The 17,727-nt window shown below is 36.2% G+C and overlaps 1 protein-coding gene across 13 annotated transcripts in view; it reads left to right on the forward strand.

The window, feature by feature from the left end:
- The window catches only part of BIRC6 (baculoviral IAP repeat containing 6), a 258,154-nt gene that overhangs the window by 155,248 nt on the left and 85,179 nt on the right, over positions 1 to 17,727 (forward strand). For 12 of the 13 annotated variants that reach the window (XR_004257190.1, XM_032239247.1, XM_032239250.1 and 9 more), the window contains 7 exons: positions 2,025 to 2,304; positions 3,181 to 3,437; positions 3,682 to 3,790; positions 6,412 to 6,633; positions 8,470 to 9,250; positions 11,571 to 11,714; positions 12,130 to 12,259. Coding sequence is in view for 12 of the 13 variants with exons in the window: in XM_032239247.1 (XP_032095138.1) it covers positions 2,025 to 2,304; positions 3,181 to 3,437; positions 3,682 to 3,790; positions 6,412 to 6,633; positions 8,470 to 9,250; positions 11,571 to 11,714; positions 12,130 to 12,259 (1,923 nt within the window). In the remaining variant the exon portion in view is untranslated. The remainder of the gene's footprint in view (positions 1 to 2,024; positions 2,305 to 3,180; positions 3,438 to 3,681; positions 3,791 to 6,411; positions 6,634 to 8,469; positions 9,251 to 11,570; positions 11,715 to 12,129; positions 12,260 to 17,727) is intronic. The other variant, XM_032239252.1, reaches the window with a different exon arrangement.

Genomic DNA, 17,727 nt, shown 5'->3' on the forward strand with positions numbered 1-17,727 from the left:
TTTTGTGATTCCCAAATTCTTTCAATATAATTATGATTTTCCCAGAATTGCTTAAATTAATACACATACTTCCATTTATTGATTGATTCTCATTGCTATCAAATATCATTCAATAATTGGATGAGGAGCTATGGCAAATTTTGTAGATTCCTGGCATCTTTGGAGAAAACAATTTTTTTCTACATATTTGCCAGATTAGACGGATATATCTTAATTACTTGTGGCATCCACACCTAGATAAAAACAGATAATATAAAGGTGAAAGGAAAATATGCTAATACGCAGTTTTAGGAGGTTAACAATAACTATATTAAAAGGCAAAATATATGTCAATTTAAGACTTAGGCTGCCTCTAAAATTTGGAAGAGATTGCTTTTAGTTGGAAAGCAGAGGGGTCGGTCATAAGTGGTGGCTTTTGAAGTTCAGCTGGATTTTGCACATGGGAATTGAAACAGGAAGCATATTACAAAGGGGGAACTCCTATGAAAAATTAATTGGTTTAGGTACTCCCTACTTAAGTGTACTTGATTAAGAAATTTGGTTTTTTAGCTGGGCATGGTGGCGCGTGCCTGTAATCCCAGCTACTCAGGAGGCTGAGGCAGGAGAATTGCCTGAACCCAGGAGGCGGAGGCTGCGGTGAGCCGAGATCGCGCCATTGCACTCCAGCCTGGGTAACATGAGTGAAACTCCGTCTCAAAAAAAAAAAAAAAAAAAAAAAGAAAAAAGAAATTTGGTTTTATTATTGGATTAGAGCAGAAGTTGAAAATATGTTTTGATATAGTGGAAATAACAGTCTTTAGGATCAGACATGAACTTGAATCGAATCTGTGTCATTTGTTCTTGTTGGAGTGTGGATTACTTAATCTCTTTTACTATGTCTGCTTGTGTGAAATGTAGGTGATACTTTCCTCAAAAGGTTTTGAAGAGTAAACTTAAAAATTAATTTGACTGTCTAGTTACCGGTGTAAACCTGGCATATAATTCCTTCTTATTTTACCACTGAAATTAAAAATAAAATGAAATTTCAAAGATTTTAGTTGACATGTATTTATTATATAGGGTTCCATGTTAAGCTAGAAAGAAGTAATTTTCCTGTAGTAGCTACCAGTTATTTGTTCATTGGGGACTCCTGAAATTTGAGCAAGAATTGATTTTTTAAAAATTCTTGTGAATATTTGGTTTAATTTGAAAAGGAGGCCAGGCCCAGTGGCTCATACCTGTAATTCTAACAGTTCTGGAGGCCAAGGCAGGTGAAACACTTGAGGTCAGGAGTTTGAGACCAGCCTGGCTAAGATGGCAAAACCCTGTCTCTACTAAAAATTTAAAAATTACCTGGACTTGGTGGCACCTGCCTGTAGTTCCAGCTGCTTGGGAGGCTGAGGCAGGAAAATCACTTGAGCCCAGGATGGGGAGGTTGCAGTGAGCCAAGATTGCACCACTGCACTCACTCTAGCCCGGGCAACAGAGTGAGACTCTGTCTTAAAAAAAAAAAAAAAGAAAAGCAGTTTCTAAGCTCAGCTGTGAGGTTAAGCTCAATGGTTAAAAAATGTCACAATCTATTAGTAATAAAATAATTGGTAGAAAAACAAGTTTTATTACATTTTTTTTTCCAAATTATTTAAAACAGTAAACCATAGCATATTAATCAAATACAGTTTCATGTTACTTATGATAATTTTGAATAAAGAAGAAATGATGATATAATTACCTATTTGGCCGGTTTTATTCAGAGGGAGCATCAAGTACATGTGCATCACACATCTTTGATTCCTCTTTTTTTAAGGTGAATGTTGGAATGTTTAAGTATAATTTTTATTGTATTGTAGATCAAATATTTTGTGTTGAAAAGTAGCTTCAAAATTATGGTGAAAGTCATTGTCAAAGTATAATTTGTTGTATTAATTTTCTTTCTATAAGTTCATGATGAATACAACGGAAAGCTGCTATTTTTACTGGGATTTTTATTAAACTGTCCTTCTAGTTTACTTTGCCTTTTGTGATGATTCGATTTTCTCTTTCAATAGCTTGCCCATCCTCAGTGTCTGTTGAAGTAAGTGCAGATGGAGTAAATATGCTACCTTTGTCCACTCCTGTTGTCACAAGTGGTCTCACCTACATAAAAATTCAGCTTGTAAAAGCTGAAGTAGCTTCTGCTGTCTGCCTTAGACTACATCGTCCACGAGATGCCAGCACTTTAGGCCTTTCACAAATTAAATTATTGGGGCTCACTGCTTTTGGTACTACCTCTTCAGCAACAGTTAATAATCCATTCCTTCCTTCTGAAGATCAGGTATCCAAAACAAGGTATGTTTTGTTTCTTTTTAAAAAAAGTTTTCCACCCTTTTTTGTTTTATTGGCAGGGTTGGGAGATAGGGGACTTACTTATTCTGTGGATTTTTTCTTTTTTGGGTCTTAGGGGGGTCTTTGTTCCATCGGAATCTATGTAATACAATTTTATTAGGTGTAATAGAGACAGTTTTATGGAAATAGAATGCTGAGACTGATTTAAATTGAGGTATATGTATGTTTAGTCTTTGAGATGATCCATATCCTACATGTAGGTGTAGGTTGTAATTTTCTGGCTTGTAATTTTTTGTATCATACTCTGTTACGGGGATGTGCAAATGCCTATGACCAGGATTACATCTGAACCATACCAACTGCCCTTAGAAACAGTAACCTAATCTTAATATGGTAATTCCTGAGTATTAGTTAACAGAAGGATTATATCTGAACCAAACAAACAAGGACCCAAATATATTTTTTAATCAACATTTTTCTGATAGTTTTTGACAGCTGAAAATTTTATAGATGGATTTTATCGAAAGTTTTGCCCGATTAAAATAAATTTAGGATTTCTATTCTCAAGGTGCTAAGACTCAGTTTTAGAAGTCTATAATAGTAAATCATTTGTATCAACATATATAATTGCATGTGAAAACAGGTTTCTGGCTGATTTCTTAAAGCAAACACATGGTTTTTAAATGCCATGGGTACAAGTCCTTTTGTATGTGATTTATAGGGCAGACTTTCTGTTTACTGAACTTGCAACATTTCTTAAATTGGTTAATGCTATTTATGAAACACAGCATGCTGATCTTTAAAAAGTTACATTCTACCCTGAAATAATTTGAGCTACTTGTATTGATCAGGCAAGTCATTTTGTATTGTATATTTCAGTATTGGATGGTTACGATTATTACATCATTGCCTTACTCACATAAGTGATCTAGAAGGAATGATGGCAAGTGCAGCTGCACCTACTGCTAATCTGCTGCAGACTTGTGCTGCCTTACTGATGTCACCTTACTGTGGAATGCATTCACCCAACATCGAGGTTGTGCTTGTAAAGATAGGACTGCAATCTACTAGAATTGGCCTGAAGCTCATAGACATTCTCCTGAGAAATTGTGCAGCATCAGGCAGTGATCCTACAGGTGATAATTAACTTTGATATTTAAATGTTTACATGTCTGTAAAGTAACAGCAGTTGAACTATGTGATCTTTGTGCTTAACTCTGTTGGGGAAATTATTTTTTCGTTTAGTTTTATTATTTTTAGACTTTGTTTTTTGTTGTTGGAATTTATGAAAGACTCATTTTGAATGAATAAATTAAGTAAATCTTCCCATCGTTAACTTGCTTATTTAGCAAACTTTTTCTTTGGATTCTTTGTTGCAAGATTTGAATAGCCCTTTACTTTTTGGAAGACTAAATGGACTCTCTTCTGACTCTACGATAGATATTCTTTACCAGCTTGGAACAACTCAGGATCCTGGTACAAAAGACAGGTATGATTTTGTTTTTCATTTAATTAAGCACACACATGCACACAATTGTGCTGTAGTGAATGTTACTTAAAATAGTTTTTCTATAGATGATCTCATAAAAGTTAGGACAGTACTGTTATATATTGTATGTTTACCATATGCCTCACACAATATAACTTATGCAAGTTTTCATGAACATTAGATATACATTTGTATATATTTGAACATACTTTAAGCAAATTTGAACTTAAATAGAATTCTTAGTTAATACTGCTTTTGAGGAATGGAATGGAACAAGACCTATGTTTTTAGGTTGGCTGTGTTGTGAAAGGACCCTTGTAAAGTGATGGTATCAGAGTCATAATGTCTTAGGTAGTACTTAATATGTGTATATGAATGTAGGAATATTGTGTCTATAATTGGTACTTCGACTGTTGATAACGGTTGTTCTAAATGTTTGTTACTGATTATCATATTCATTGACATATTTTCGTTACTCTCTGCACTCTTTCCTGCTGGTTACCACAGAATGAAACAATATCATACCATGTAAATGATATTTCAACACTTCGGCTAAATATTTAGTGATTTTTTTTTTTTTTAACATTTAGGTAATTTTGATAAGTTGTCCTAATGTTCTTTTACCTTGATATCTTTTACTTCCAAATTGATACCAACTTGAAGTATTTTTGAAACACATTTTTCTTGATAAATTTTTGGGCAAATATTTGGCATTTTTTGTTTTTATGTATAGCATTCATATTAGAAAAACATATTTATAGAGAGATTACTTCCTGATTTATGTTACTTTTTAATATTTGGATTATGTTTAAAATGAAGTCATTTGATGTTTTATTAATTTCTTAAATAAATTATCAAAATTACGAATAACATTTAAATATATATTGCTTTGTTTATTTATTTATTTTGAGATGGAGTTTCGCTCTTATTGCCCAGACTGAAATGCAGTGGTGCGATCTCGGCTCACCACAAACCCTGTCTCCCAGGTTCAAGGGATTCTCCTGCCTCAGTCTCCCAAGTAGCTGGGATTACAGGCATGTGCCACAACGCCCTGCTAACTTTGTATTTTTAGTAGAGATGGGGTTTCTCCATGTTGGTCAGGCTGGTCTTGAGCTCCCAGCCTCAGGTGATCTGCCCTCCTTAACCTCCTAAAGTGCTGGAATTACAGGCATGAGCCACCATGACCAGCCGCAATTCTTTTTGATTAAGTAACAGTTTGTGCCAAATTTGAATCATAGTGCTTAGTAGTGGTTAAAATATTTAAAATATCAGTGTTAAATATATTTCCAGAACAGGTTGCTTGAAATCTGTTAGGATTATTTAATTTTTTTTTTTTTTTCTTTTTTTTTTGGGGACGGAGTTTCGCTCTTGTTACCCAGGCTGGAGTGCAATGGCGCAATCTCGGCTCACTGCAACCTCTACCTCCTGGGTTCAGGCAATTCTCCTGCCTCAGCCTCCTGAGTAGCTGGGACTACAGACATGCGCCACCATGCCCAGCTAATTTTTTGTACTTTTAGTAGAGACGGGGTTTCACCGTGTTGACCAGGATGGTCTTGATCTCTTGACCTCGTGATCCACCCGCCTCGGCCTCCCAAAGTGCTAGGATTACAGGCTTGAGCCACGGCGCCTGGCTCCGGATTATTTGATTTTTAAATAGTACTGTGGCTTTTCTATGAGAAGAAAATCAAGCTTAATTCATTTTCTCTGCATAGTACTTTTTAAAACATGAATGTTTATTGTTTATAACTGACATTAATGACAAGATCGTTGGACTGAGAAAATTGTCTTCCTTGTATTCTGAATTGTTTTTATTAGCCATCATTTGAAATTGTAAGTTTAAGAGTCTTATCTTTCAGAAATAGTATTGCATACCTTCCTATCCCCGTTTCTTTACTGTGAAGCCAGAATCTAATATTCTAAAATAGAAATTTGAAGGAAATAAACCAAGTGTAAACACAGTGTTTTAAGAACTTAACAAGTCTTATCCCATGTTTTGTTTTTTCTACAAACTCTATAACATTATTGCTTTAAAAAGTCTTTTGCTCTCGGGTAGTGGTTCAAAATTGGATGTGTTTTACTGGTTCTCAGCTCCAGGGGATTGGGATTAGTGTGATACTTGACCAATAACCTTGTTACTTCTAAATAACAGATACCTCTGTTTTTAAAAGTACTATACAGAGAAAATAAATTAAGGTTAATTTCTCTCATATAAAAATTATGCTTAAAAAATATACGTAAATGTTGAGGGTATATTCTGTTGTCAGAATGAATTGAGGGTATGTGGCTATTACTAGTATTTAATTCTAGGGTCCAGGGATATGAAACATGCTATATTTCATAAGACTTTGCACAATGAAAAATTAGCCCCAGATCGCTGTACTAGTGTGTTATCTCAAACCTTTTGGTTGGTTAAAATTGGTAAAGTTATTGGAAAACTGGAACTGGAACTACTGTGTCTTTGTTGCTATTAGATTCCTTTTTTTTCCTATTGTAGATTAAAATAATCAAGAACAATTAGTGTATTGTTCTCATAATTATCCTATTACCATGCAGAGATGGTATTTATATTAAATGCCAGTTGTGCTGTAGTTGATTATGTGAATTCATTTCCTTCATTTAAGAATTCAAGCCTTGTTAAAATGGGTTAGTGATTCTGCAAAAGTGGCTGCTATGAAGAGAAGTGGCAAGATGAACTACATGTGCCCTAACTCCTCAACAATAGAGTATGGTCTTCTGATGCCGTCTCCTTCCCATTTGCACTGTGTAGCAGCCATTTTGTGGCATAGTTACGAGTTGCTTGTAGAGTATGATTTACCAGCACTCTTGGACCAAGAGCTCTTTGAGTAAGTATGATTTGTGAAATTCTTTTTCACCCCCAGTACTAGATCACTTAATGTTCACTTGCTAAAACAGAATATTTTACATGTTAATTTGGAGAAACATAGTATTTTGAAAGTAGTAAATATAATCACGTATCCTTTTGAAATGAATTGTCAAACAACTGTAATTTATCTTCGTGTTTTAAGAAGATGTGTTAGCAGTATTGCCTTTTTTTTAACCTAAAATTAGAATATTTGATGTTCCTGTGGTTCATAGTGTTTATTCTTAGTTGAAAATTTTCCCACCAGATTATATTATCTTTAATATACAACTGTGGCAGGAAAGTACAGCTAGAGAACTTTGGGCCCGGTGTGGTGACTCACACCTGTAATCCCAGCACTTTGGAGGCTAAGGCGGGAAAGTCTCTTGAGTGAGGAGTTCAAGACCAGCTTGGGCAACATAGCAAAACCTTGTCTCTACAAAAGTACAAAAGTCAGAAGGCAGGGCACAGTGGCCCGTACCTGTAATCGCAGCAGTTTGGGAGTTCAAGGAGGGCAGATCACGAGGTCAGGAGTTTGAGACCAGCCTGGCCAACATGGTGAAACCCTGTCTCTACTGAAAATACAAGAATTAGTCCTATGTGGTGGTGTGCATCTGTAATCCCAGCTACTACAGCGGCTAAGGCAGGAGACTTGCTTGAACCTGGGAGGCAGAGGTTGCAGTGAGCCAAGATCACGCCATTGCACTCCGTCCTGGGTGACAAGAGCAAGTCTTTGTCTCAAAAAAAAAAAAAAAAAAAACACCTCATAGAAGTCAGCCAGGGTGACATGGACCTGTGGTCCCAGCTACTTGGGTGGCTGAGGTACAAGAGTTGTTTGAGTCTGGGTGGTGGATGTTGCAGTGAGCTGAGCTGACACCACTGCACTCCAGGCTGGGCAACAGCGGGAGACTCTTGTCTCAAAAAAAAGAACTTTGAGAAGTTGAGATGGGAAGATCACTTGAAACTAGGAGTTTCAGGCCAGACTGGCTAAAATAGCAAGACCAAGTCTCTACAAAAAATTTAAAAATTAGCCAGGCTTGGTGGCATGTTCCTCTAGCCCTAGCTGCTTGGGAGGTTGAGGTGGGAGGATCACTTGAACCCTGGAGTTAGAGGCTGCATTTCCCTATGATGGCACCAGTGGCACTCCATTCAGGTAAACAGAGCAAGATGTCATCTCAAAAAAGAACAAAAATGTAAGGCCAGAAAATTTGAGACTTTTGTAGATTGTCCATTTGACATGTAGTTTTTATTTACCCATGTTTCTTCATCATATTTAGCTAAGTCTTTGCTGAACTTACTGATAGGTAACTGTTAAGTCTGCAGCAGAATACATTTATTTTTGAAGAGTTCCTGTGACACATTAAAAATAGGCCTGTTGTCTTCTGGTAGGTCATCTTTATATTTGGCCTTAGTAGTTGGCAAATATCAAATCCTTGACTTAATTTGTGAGCTTCACTAATAGTTTTTTATTTGCAAACGTAAATTTAAGCCATTAGTCATGTGGAGTTTAATGTAAACATTTCTTTGACATGATTTTTTTTTCTTTCTCTATGTGACTTTTAGGTCACCGAGAAAATGATAGAACCATTTTTAAATAGTTTACTTGATTTTTCCGTACTCATTTATAAGTGTAACTCAACTTCCAATGTACCTAAATTCTTAAATTTTAAATATATATGTATGCAGTGTTAAATATTACAGTACAGTGTATATAATTTTTGCCAGAGTATAAATTGAACTATAATAGAAATATTTGAAACAGTGAGTTCCTTTTAAAAATAAACTTGAATCATTAATATGATATCTTTTATTTTTCTAGGTTACTTTTTAATTGGTCCATGTCTCTTCCCTGCAATATGGTTTTGAAGAAAGCTGTTGACAGTCTACTTTGCTCAATGTGTCACATACACCCAAACTATTTTTCTTTGCTCATGGGCTGGATGGGAATTACCCCTCCTCCAGTGCAGTGTCACCATAGACTGCCCATGACAGATGATAGCAAAAAGCAGGATCTGAGTTCATCTTTAACAGATGACTCTAAAAATGCACAAGCACCTCTTGCATTAACTGAATCACATTTGGCTACCCTTGCTTCCTCTTCTCAATCTCCAGAAGCTATTAAACAATTACTAGACTCAGGTTTGCCTTCTCTTCTTGTGAGGAGTCTGGCTAGTTTCTGCTTTAGCCACATTTCTAACTCAGAAAGCATTGCTCAGTCAGTAGATACTTCCCAGGACAAACTCAGGCGCCATCATGTTCCACAACAATGTAATAAGATGCCTATCACAGCAGACCTAGTTGCTCCTATTCTTAGGTTTTTGACAGAAGTTGGCAATAGCCATATTATGAAAGATTGGCTTGGTGGTTCTGAAGTCAATCCGCTATGGACAGCACTTCTGTTTTTATTGTGTCACTCTGGGTCCACTTCTGGAAGCCATAATTTAGGTGCACAACAGACCAGTACAAGATCAGCTTCTCTTTCTTCAGCTGCTGCAACAGGATTGACTACTCAACAGCGCACGGCAATTGAGAATGCAACTGTTGCATTCTTTCTGCAGTGCATTTCTTGCCATCCTAATAATCAAAAGCTGATGGCACAGGTAAGAGAAAAACTAATTTATGTTTTAGTTGTTTTATTATATAAGAAAGGGCCATGTATGAAGGCCAGGTGATAATAAATTTTGCTGGGGGGGGGATAAGTGCCTTTAAGGATCTGAATGTAAACTATAATTAAAGTACTGTTTCTCCTTTCTCCCCCTCAAAATATGCTGTCACTTGAATTCACTTGTTCTTTATAATGAGATGATTGGCAAATTCATTGGGATCCTAGCTAGATCATACAATCCTCATTTTTAAAAAGTTTCCACAAACAAAAAGAAAATGCTGGAAAGAACATTTCAGCTGCTGGAACAGTATTGACACTGCTGACTGGATACAATGTGCATTGAGGCATTGTATTTTTGGGTAACCAGATTACCATACTGATAGTTTGGTTCTCTTTACACAGGCATTAGATTAGATTTCAGATAGGAGACTCCAGATAAATCAAATAAAAAATGTGAAAGATAGGCCAGGCACGGTGGCTCGCACCTGTAATTCCAGCACTTTAGGAGGCCAAGGTCAGGAGTTCTAGACTAGTCTGGCCAACATAGTAAAACCTGGTCTCACTAAAAATACAAAAAAATTAGCAGGGTGTGGTGGTGTGTGCCTGTAATCCTAGATGCTCAGAAAGCTTAGGCAGGGGAATCGCTTGAACCAGGGAGGTGGAGGTTGCAGTGAGTCAAGAGTGAGAGTGAGACTCCATCTTAAAAAAAAATGTGGAAGATAGTTTATTATATGATGTCTCTATGGCCCAAAATCCTAAAGGTAGAATTATTTCAAGAGTAATTCTAGTTGGCTTTTTGCAAAATTTTGCTGCTGGCTACCTCTTGTGACCTTGGACATATTGTTTAATCTTATAAAATGGGGCTGGCAATACCTACCTCAAGGAATTTTTGAGACGGTTAAATATTTTAATTTGTATATTGTACCTAGCATAGAGGCTATATGAGATAATGGTGGACACTAGTAAATAATTTTTCCCCTCGTTATTTAATAGTGCTTATTCAAGTCAAACTTTATTAGTACCTAGAAAGATAGGTATTATAATTTTTAAAAAATATTGAAGGAGTTATCTTTACTAAGAAGAAGAACAGGCCAGGCACAGTGGCTGATACCTATAATTCCAGTACTTTGGGAAGCCAAGGCATGTGGAACACTTGAGTTCAGAAGTTCAAGACCAGCTTGGACAACTTGGCAAAACCCCCTGTCTAACAAAGAAAGAAATAGTAATAACAATTAGCTGGGAATGGTGGTATGTGCCTTTCATCCCAGCTACTCAGGATGCCTGAGGTGGGAGGATCACTTTAGCCCAGGAGGTTGAGGCTGCAGTAAGCTGAGATCACACCACTGCCCTCCATCCTGGGCATCAGAGCAAGACTGTGTCGCCAGAACAAAAACCAAAACAAAACAGAAGAAGGAGAGCAAGATATTTTACTGCCTGTAGTAAATTAATTACTGGGAAAATATCTCTGCTAAACATGCATATTAAAAGAAAGTGCTTAAATTACCAACTTCACCCAAGGGCATGATTATAGGTATTCGAAATTTTGGTTTGTGCTTCTGGGTAGCATGAATTCTTTGTGTCCCATTGATTTCTCTTTTAGTTTCTTATTAAGGCTTTATATCTATTTTGTGGGGAGGTAGTGAGGTGGGACAGGATCTCTCTGTTGCCCAGGCCTGGAGTACAGTTGTGCAGTCACGACTCACTGAAGCTTTTGGGCTCAAGCAATCTTCCTGGCCCAGCCTCCCAAGTAGCTGGGACTACTGGCACATGCCACCACGCCCAGCTGATTTTTTGGGGGGAAGGTGTGTGGTTAGAGATGGAGTTTCACCATGTTGCCTAGGCTGGTCTGAAATTCCTGGGCTCAGGAATTCTGTCAGCTTCCCAAAGTTCTGACATTACTGGTGTGACCCACCATGTTTGTCCTTGTTCTATATTTTTAATATACTCTTAAAAATAATTTTTATTTTATCATAACCACATCAATATTTACTAAAGCTAACAGAAGTTCATTATGTGAGATATTCATTATGTGAAAATTCGTTAGTAGTAATTTTTTTAAACCCTGGATACATTTCTCAAACTTTTAACTTTATCCCCTTCAGAATTCATATATTTTAAGATAAAAATCATTTCTTTCCTCCTTTAACAAAAAATCATAACCACTAGACCCCCCTGAGACATTGGTTCTTTAGTTACTGATTTGATATGTTAAAATAAACTTGTTAATTCATCTTTTCTATTTTCTTTTTATCTTTCAAAATAGAAAGCTGCATATAAATCTTGCATTTAACTTTTTAAGTATTTTGTTTTGCCAGGTTCTTTGTGAACTATTTCAGACATCTCCTCAAAGAGGGAACCTTCCAACATCTGGGAACATTTCAGGATTTATACGAAGATTATTTTTACAGTTGATGCTGGAAGATGAGAAAGTGACAATGTTTCTTCAGTCTCCATGTCCAGTGAGTATTTAACACTTAATCATTGGCTGTGTATATATAATATTTTATAATTTTCTATCAGATCCTGAAGTTATCACCTATGTTCTAACTTCTAATATAACAAGCTGAAACTAGCGCAGCCTTTATACCTAATGTCAGAACTTGACACTTTAAGGATAGCACTCTTCCTCATGCCTAGAAATAACATAATTTTACCTGAGTAGTATAGTTTGATCTGTGGGAAAAAAAGAAAAATATTAGGTACAGATTGATAATGCAAAAGTTGACCAACAAATGATGGCAAACATGCCATATCTAAAATAAATTATATCTTATAGGATTTGAGTATTTTTTTCTTACATGAATTTGAGATTATTTTATAACAATATGTATTCCAAAAAGTTACTTTTGATTTCCTTGATTTCTTGATTTTCAGCTATACAAAGGTAGAATTAATGCTACTAGCCATGTCATCCAGCATCCAATGTATGGAGCAGGCCACAAATTCCGTACTCTTCATTTACCAGTCTCAACGACATTATCAGATGTTCTTGACAGAGTGTCAGGCAAGTCAGATTTAAGTATTAGTTTTTCTTTAACTTTATGTTTGATGTATATGGAGTTTATTGTTTTTATAACTTTATTTTCTGCATCCATTTGGCAACCATTAATGACTAGAAAAATAAAAGAATAAAAGAGTTGAAGAGATTTGGGAGTTGTTACCATACATACCAAACATCTTTATAGTTTGAAGCATAAGTAAGTCAATCAAGTGGACAAAATGGGACATACATGTAGGCACCCTTAATTCTTTTGGTTTAATGTGCCACAGTGACAAATGGGCAGGTAGAAATATAGACAAACCATTGATGGCACGTTCTCAAAGTAAACCATCTGGTTGTTTTATACTAGATGAATTGTGGGATATTTAGGTTAATAGCAAGATTCAAATTAATAAACATTTACTAAATTGAAGATAGTGATCAGTGACATAAATGGAGTAGGTGGAATTGACTGGTTACCTTATTGTTTATTGTAGTCAGTGAGGAAAGCAGAGAGAACATTTTCCCCTAGGTTCTTGCCTGTATTTTACAGGGTGATACCTTCAAACAACATATGAGATACTTTTAAAAAAAGCACTTTTTGATGGCAAAGGTTTATAAACTATTTATTTATTTGTTTGACAGAGTCTTACTCTGTCAGCCAGGCTGGAGTACAGTGGAACAATCTCAACTTACCACAGCCTGTGCCTCCTGGTGTCAAGCAATTCTCCTGCCTCAGACTCCCAAGTAGCTGGGATTACAGTTGTGTGCCACCATGCCCAGCTATTTTTTTTTATATTTTTAGTAGAGACTGAGTTTCACCATGTTGGCCAGGCTGGTCTCAAACTCCTGATCTCAAGTGATCCGCCCACCTTGGCCTCCCAAACTACTAGGATTATAGGTGTGAGCCACCACACCTGGCCCATATCAACTTTAAATAGTTGGAGTGCCTCTCAGAAATTCTAGTTAATCTCTGAGTGAATTTATTGAGCATTTGCAAAATGCAAGCACTATAATTTGTCCTAAGATTATAAACATGAGCAAGACAGACATTCTGTCCCACAAGATAGTTGTGATCTTGTATCTGTTGTCAGCTTCTGAAATAAGCTAGAAATGTGTTTGCGTTATAACAAATATGTGTATATTTCTATCTGTATACGTAAGAGGAGACCTAAGTTTTTAACGGAAGCTGTGAACTGAAGGACAAATAGGAGTATCTAAGAAAAAAATTTGGAAATGTCTATTTAACAGTTAAAAATACAAATCTAAAGCCCAGAGTAAAAGAGTTGAAGAGACTTGGGAGTTGTTACCATACATAGATGGTAAGTGAAACTATGTGAAGGGATATGATTGTAGGTAGGAAAGATTGTTTTCTGCTTTACAGTCAGTGTGTCTAACATAAATATGCATAAAATCATAATTCTTTCCTACCTTTTCACAAGTTATACAATAGGTCGTTAGTATACTATTATAAATATTTTTAAAATTTATTTGAAAAAAAAGTTTATTTGAAAATGGCTGCCTTACCTGCTACAGAGAAACTTTTTTGAAAATTTGATGTTAGAGGCTATTTTCTATCAGTGTCTTGAAATTGTCCATTCTACATGAGGAAAAAAAATGAAAGTTAAAAATAAATTAAGGGGCTGGGTGCAGTGGTTCACACCTGTAATCCCAGCACTTTGTGAGGCCAAGGCAGGTGGATCACGTGAGGTCAGGGGTTCAAGACCAGCCCCACCAACATGGCGAAACCCATCTCTACTAAAAATACAAAAATTAGCTTGGCATGATGACGCACACCTGTAGTCCCAGCTACTCAGAAGCTGAGGAAGGAGAATCGCTTGAATCCTAGAGGCAGAAATTATAGTGAGCTGAGATTGTGCCACTGCACTCCAGCCTGGGCAACAGAGCAAGACTCTGTTTCAAAAAACAAAAATGAAAAATTAAATAAATGAAGTGGGGAAGAGCACTATAGCTCAATTATTGATATTGATATTTCATATGTTTAACTTGAAGTGCAAAAGCAGACATTTTAATACAAAATAATTAAAAATGAACATTTTAATTAGTCTTTACTGTGGAAGAATGCTATTCTAAAACACATTCTATCATTCAAAATATTTTACAAAATAGTTTTCTGTATTACACAAAAATAAAAGAAAGCTAATTGCTTTAGAAGTATACTACCTCATAAGTTATATGTCTGAATGTAACCTCTATTTGGCAATTTTTTTGCTTCTTTAAAGTGGATTTATGATCTTTAGCCATATTTTATGATACATTTACTTGTATGTTTATATCATATCAACATGTATAAAAACAAGTAATTTGGGCAGGGCGCAGTGGCTCACGCCTGTAATCCCAACACTCTGGGAGGCTGAGGCAGGCAGATGACAAGGTCAGGAGATCGAGACCATCCTGGACAACATGGTGAAACCCCATCTCTACTAAAAATACAAAAATTAGCTGGGTGTAGTGGCGTGCACCCATAGTCCCATAGGTTAATCAGGAGGCTGAGGCAGTAGAGTTGCTTGAATCCAGGAGGCAGAAGCTTCAGTGAGCTGACATGCGCCACTGCACTCCAGCCTGACAACAGAGCAAGACTCATCTTAAGAAAAAAAAAAAGAACAAGTAATTCAGAAGTATTGCCTCAGTAAATATACCTACTATCTATAGCTTTTCAGAATACTACTTTCTTTTTTCTTTTTTATGTTTGAGATGTAGTCTTACTCTGCATTACTTGAGCCCATGAGTACCAGACCACCTGGGCAACAGCAAGATCTCATCTCAAAAAAAAAAGAAAAAAGAAAAAAAACAAAGACAAGAGAATATTACAGCCAGCCAAAAAGGAAGGGACCTTTCCCCTTTCCTTTTTCATCTTTCCTTTCCTGTCCTGTCCTTCAAAATTACAGGCGTGAGCCACCACACCAAGCTGACAATATTACTTTCAAATAAATACCTTCATGTATATCAGTCTGTTTGCTTTTACAAATTTTTGTCACTGGTTTTAAGCAGTATGATTATGTTCCTTAGAATTTTTTCTTCACATTTCTTATGATTAGAATTTGTTGACTTCCTTGAATTTGTGTGTTTATAGATTTCACAAAATTTGGAAATATTTTGCCAAGTGTTTCTTCAAATGTTTTGCCTCCCCCTCACCCTTTTTTTTTTTGAGACAGAATCTAGCTCTGTTGCCCAGCCTGGAGTGCAGAGTGCAGTGGTGTAATCTTGGCTCACTGCAACCTCCGCCTCCTGGGTTCAAGTGATTCTACTGCCTCAGTTTCCCAAGTAGCTGGGATTAAAGATGCCTGCCACCATGCCCAGCTAATTTTTATATTTTTAGTAGAGATGATATTTTACTGTGTTGGTCAGGCTGGTCTCGAACTCCTGACCTCATGATCCGCCTGCATCAGCCTTCCAAAGTGCTGGGATTACAAGCATGAGCCACTGCGCTCGGCCTGCCCCACCTTTTTTATAATTACAGCTACTCACTTATTAGGTCATATTAAGTTGTGTGATACCTCCCCAAATCTTTCCTTCCCCCCCTCAATCATTTTCTTCTCTATTTTTAAATTTTGGATAATTTCCTGTGTCTAATTTGTTTAAAGTTTTATATCTTCTTGTCCTTACTTAAAATGTATAGGCTTTCTTCAACTTTCTTGAACATAGTAGTCTGTTTGTATTATTTTTCTCTTCCTTATGGATTGTATGTTCTTGCTGCTTTATTTGCCTGGAAAATTTTCTTGGATACCAGACAATGTAAATTTTACTTTTTGGAGCACTAAATATTTTGTATTCTAATATGTATATTTTAATTTTTCATGAAATGTAATGATAATATTTGAAAACAGTTTGTTGCTTTTAGACTTGCTTTTTATCTTTGTAAATAGGATCAGAGCAGCTTTTAATCTAAGGCAAGACTTCTATAATTATAGGAATTTTTCATAAACCAATGTTGTCTAGTTTGGTAACTGTTAAGCACATGAAATGAGACTAAAAAACCAAAATTTTTAATTTTAATGAATTTTACCTTTAAATAGGCACTACATTAGAATAGCATTAGGCTACCAGATTTCAAAATGCAGTTCTAAATCCCATTTGACCGCATTATTAAGGCTCTGTCCTTATGAGTACTCTGATAGGAATTCACTAGATGTCAAGAACACAAAGCATTTCATTTCCTAAGATCCCGGGGTTGTTTTGCCCTCTTACTTTTGGGTCGCACCTTTTCTGTCCGTCAGTAGTTTGCTCACATATGCTCATCAGTACATGTTGAAGTCTTGAAGACCCTCTTTAGATCTCTGGAGATCTAGGGACTTCCAGATTTCTAGATGCAAATCTGCATAGATGCAAATCTCTTCTTCCTGGATTCCTGGCTCTGTATCCCTGGATTCCCAGTTCTTGTATCCTTAGTCTGGGAGACACCTAGGTTGTGCTGAACTGTGGCCTAGGAATTCGTTTTCCAGACAGCTCACCTCATCCAGGCATCACTGCTCTGCCTTGCCTGATGCTCAGAGTCTAGAAGGCATTGTTAATATATATTTCTAGTTAATGGTTATTTCAGGTGGGAGAATGAACCTTCTTATTCTATCTTGGCCAGAAGTGGAATTCTAAAACAGAGCACCTTTTTGCCTCCATTCAAGTACAGAGAAAAAAATAGAAATTTGTATTAAAAAATTAAAAAGTAAATTAATATTAGAAACCAGAGTAGTTTTAAAAGGAGGTTGAAAAAATTTTTCATACTGATACCTTTTAGTGTTTGAATGTCATTTATTCTTTATATTTACTTTTGAGATAAGGGTAATAAATGAAAATTAGCTGAACTTCTAATTGCACTAAGTAAATTATTACCTGATGTTCTTTATGTGTTATTCTTACCTGATTATTCTATGAATTAACTTTGTAAATTTCTTATTATTTAAATGTTTCACTCTGACTGTGTCAATATGTTTGCCATTTTTGGTTGCTTGGTTTTTTTTTAGTAAAATGTATTGTTGCACCATGCATTTATAATGTATATAAAATTTTTTATCTCACAAAACAGAAACTGTCTATAGGCAATTAGCAGTTGGTATTAAGAAGCGTATAAATTGAAATCACTTTCATATAGTAAAAACTATAAAATGGGAGTTATTACAAAAGATGTTTATTGTTTTATTGTCTCATTCTTTTTAACATAAAAGACTGGGCCATAATTATGTTAAATTAAGTAAGTAAAAAGAGAATTGAGCTGGATGCAGTGGCTCATGCCTGTAATTCCAGCACTTTGGTAGGCTGAGGCAGGCAGATGGCTTGAGACCAGGAGTTCAACAACAGTGTGCGCAACATGGCGAAACCTCCTCTCTCTCTCTCTCTTTTTTTTTAAAGATGGGGTTTCACCATGATGGCCAGGCTGGTCTTGAACTCCTGACTTCAGGTCATCCACCCACCTCGGCCTTCCAAGGTGCTAGGATTACAGGCGTGAGCCACTGCACCTGGCCGAAACCTCCTCTCTA

This window comes from Sapajus apella, unplaced genomic scaffold (assembly GCF_009761245.1).
Source record: "Sapajus apella isolate SASKATOON/1434 unplaced genomic scaffold, GSC_monkey_1.0 scaffold44, whole genome shotgun sequence".
NCBI lineage: Eukaryota > Metazoa > Chordata > Mammalia > Primates > Cebidae > Sapajus > Sapajus apella.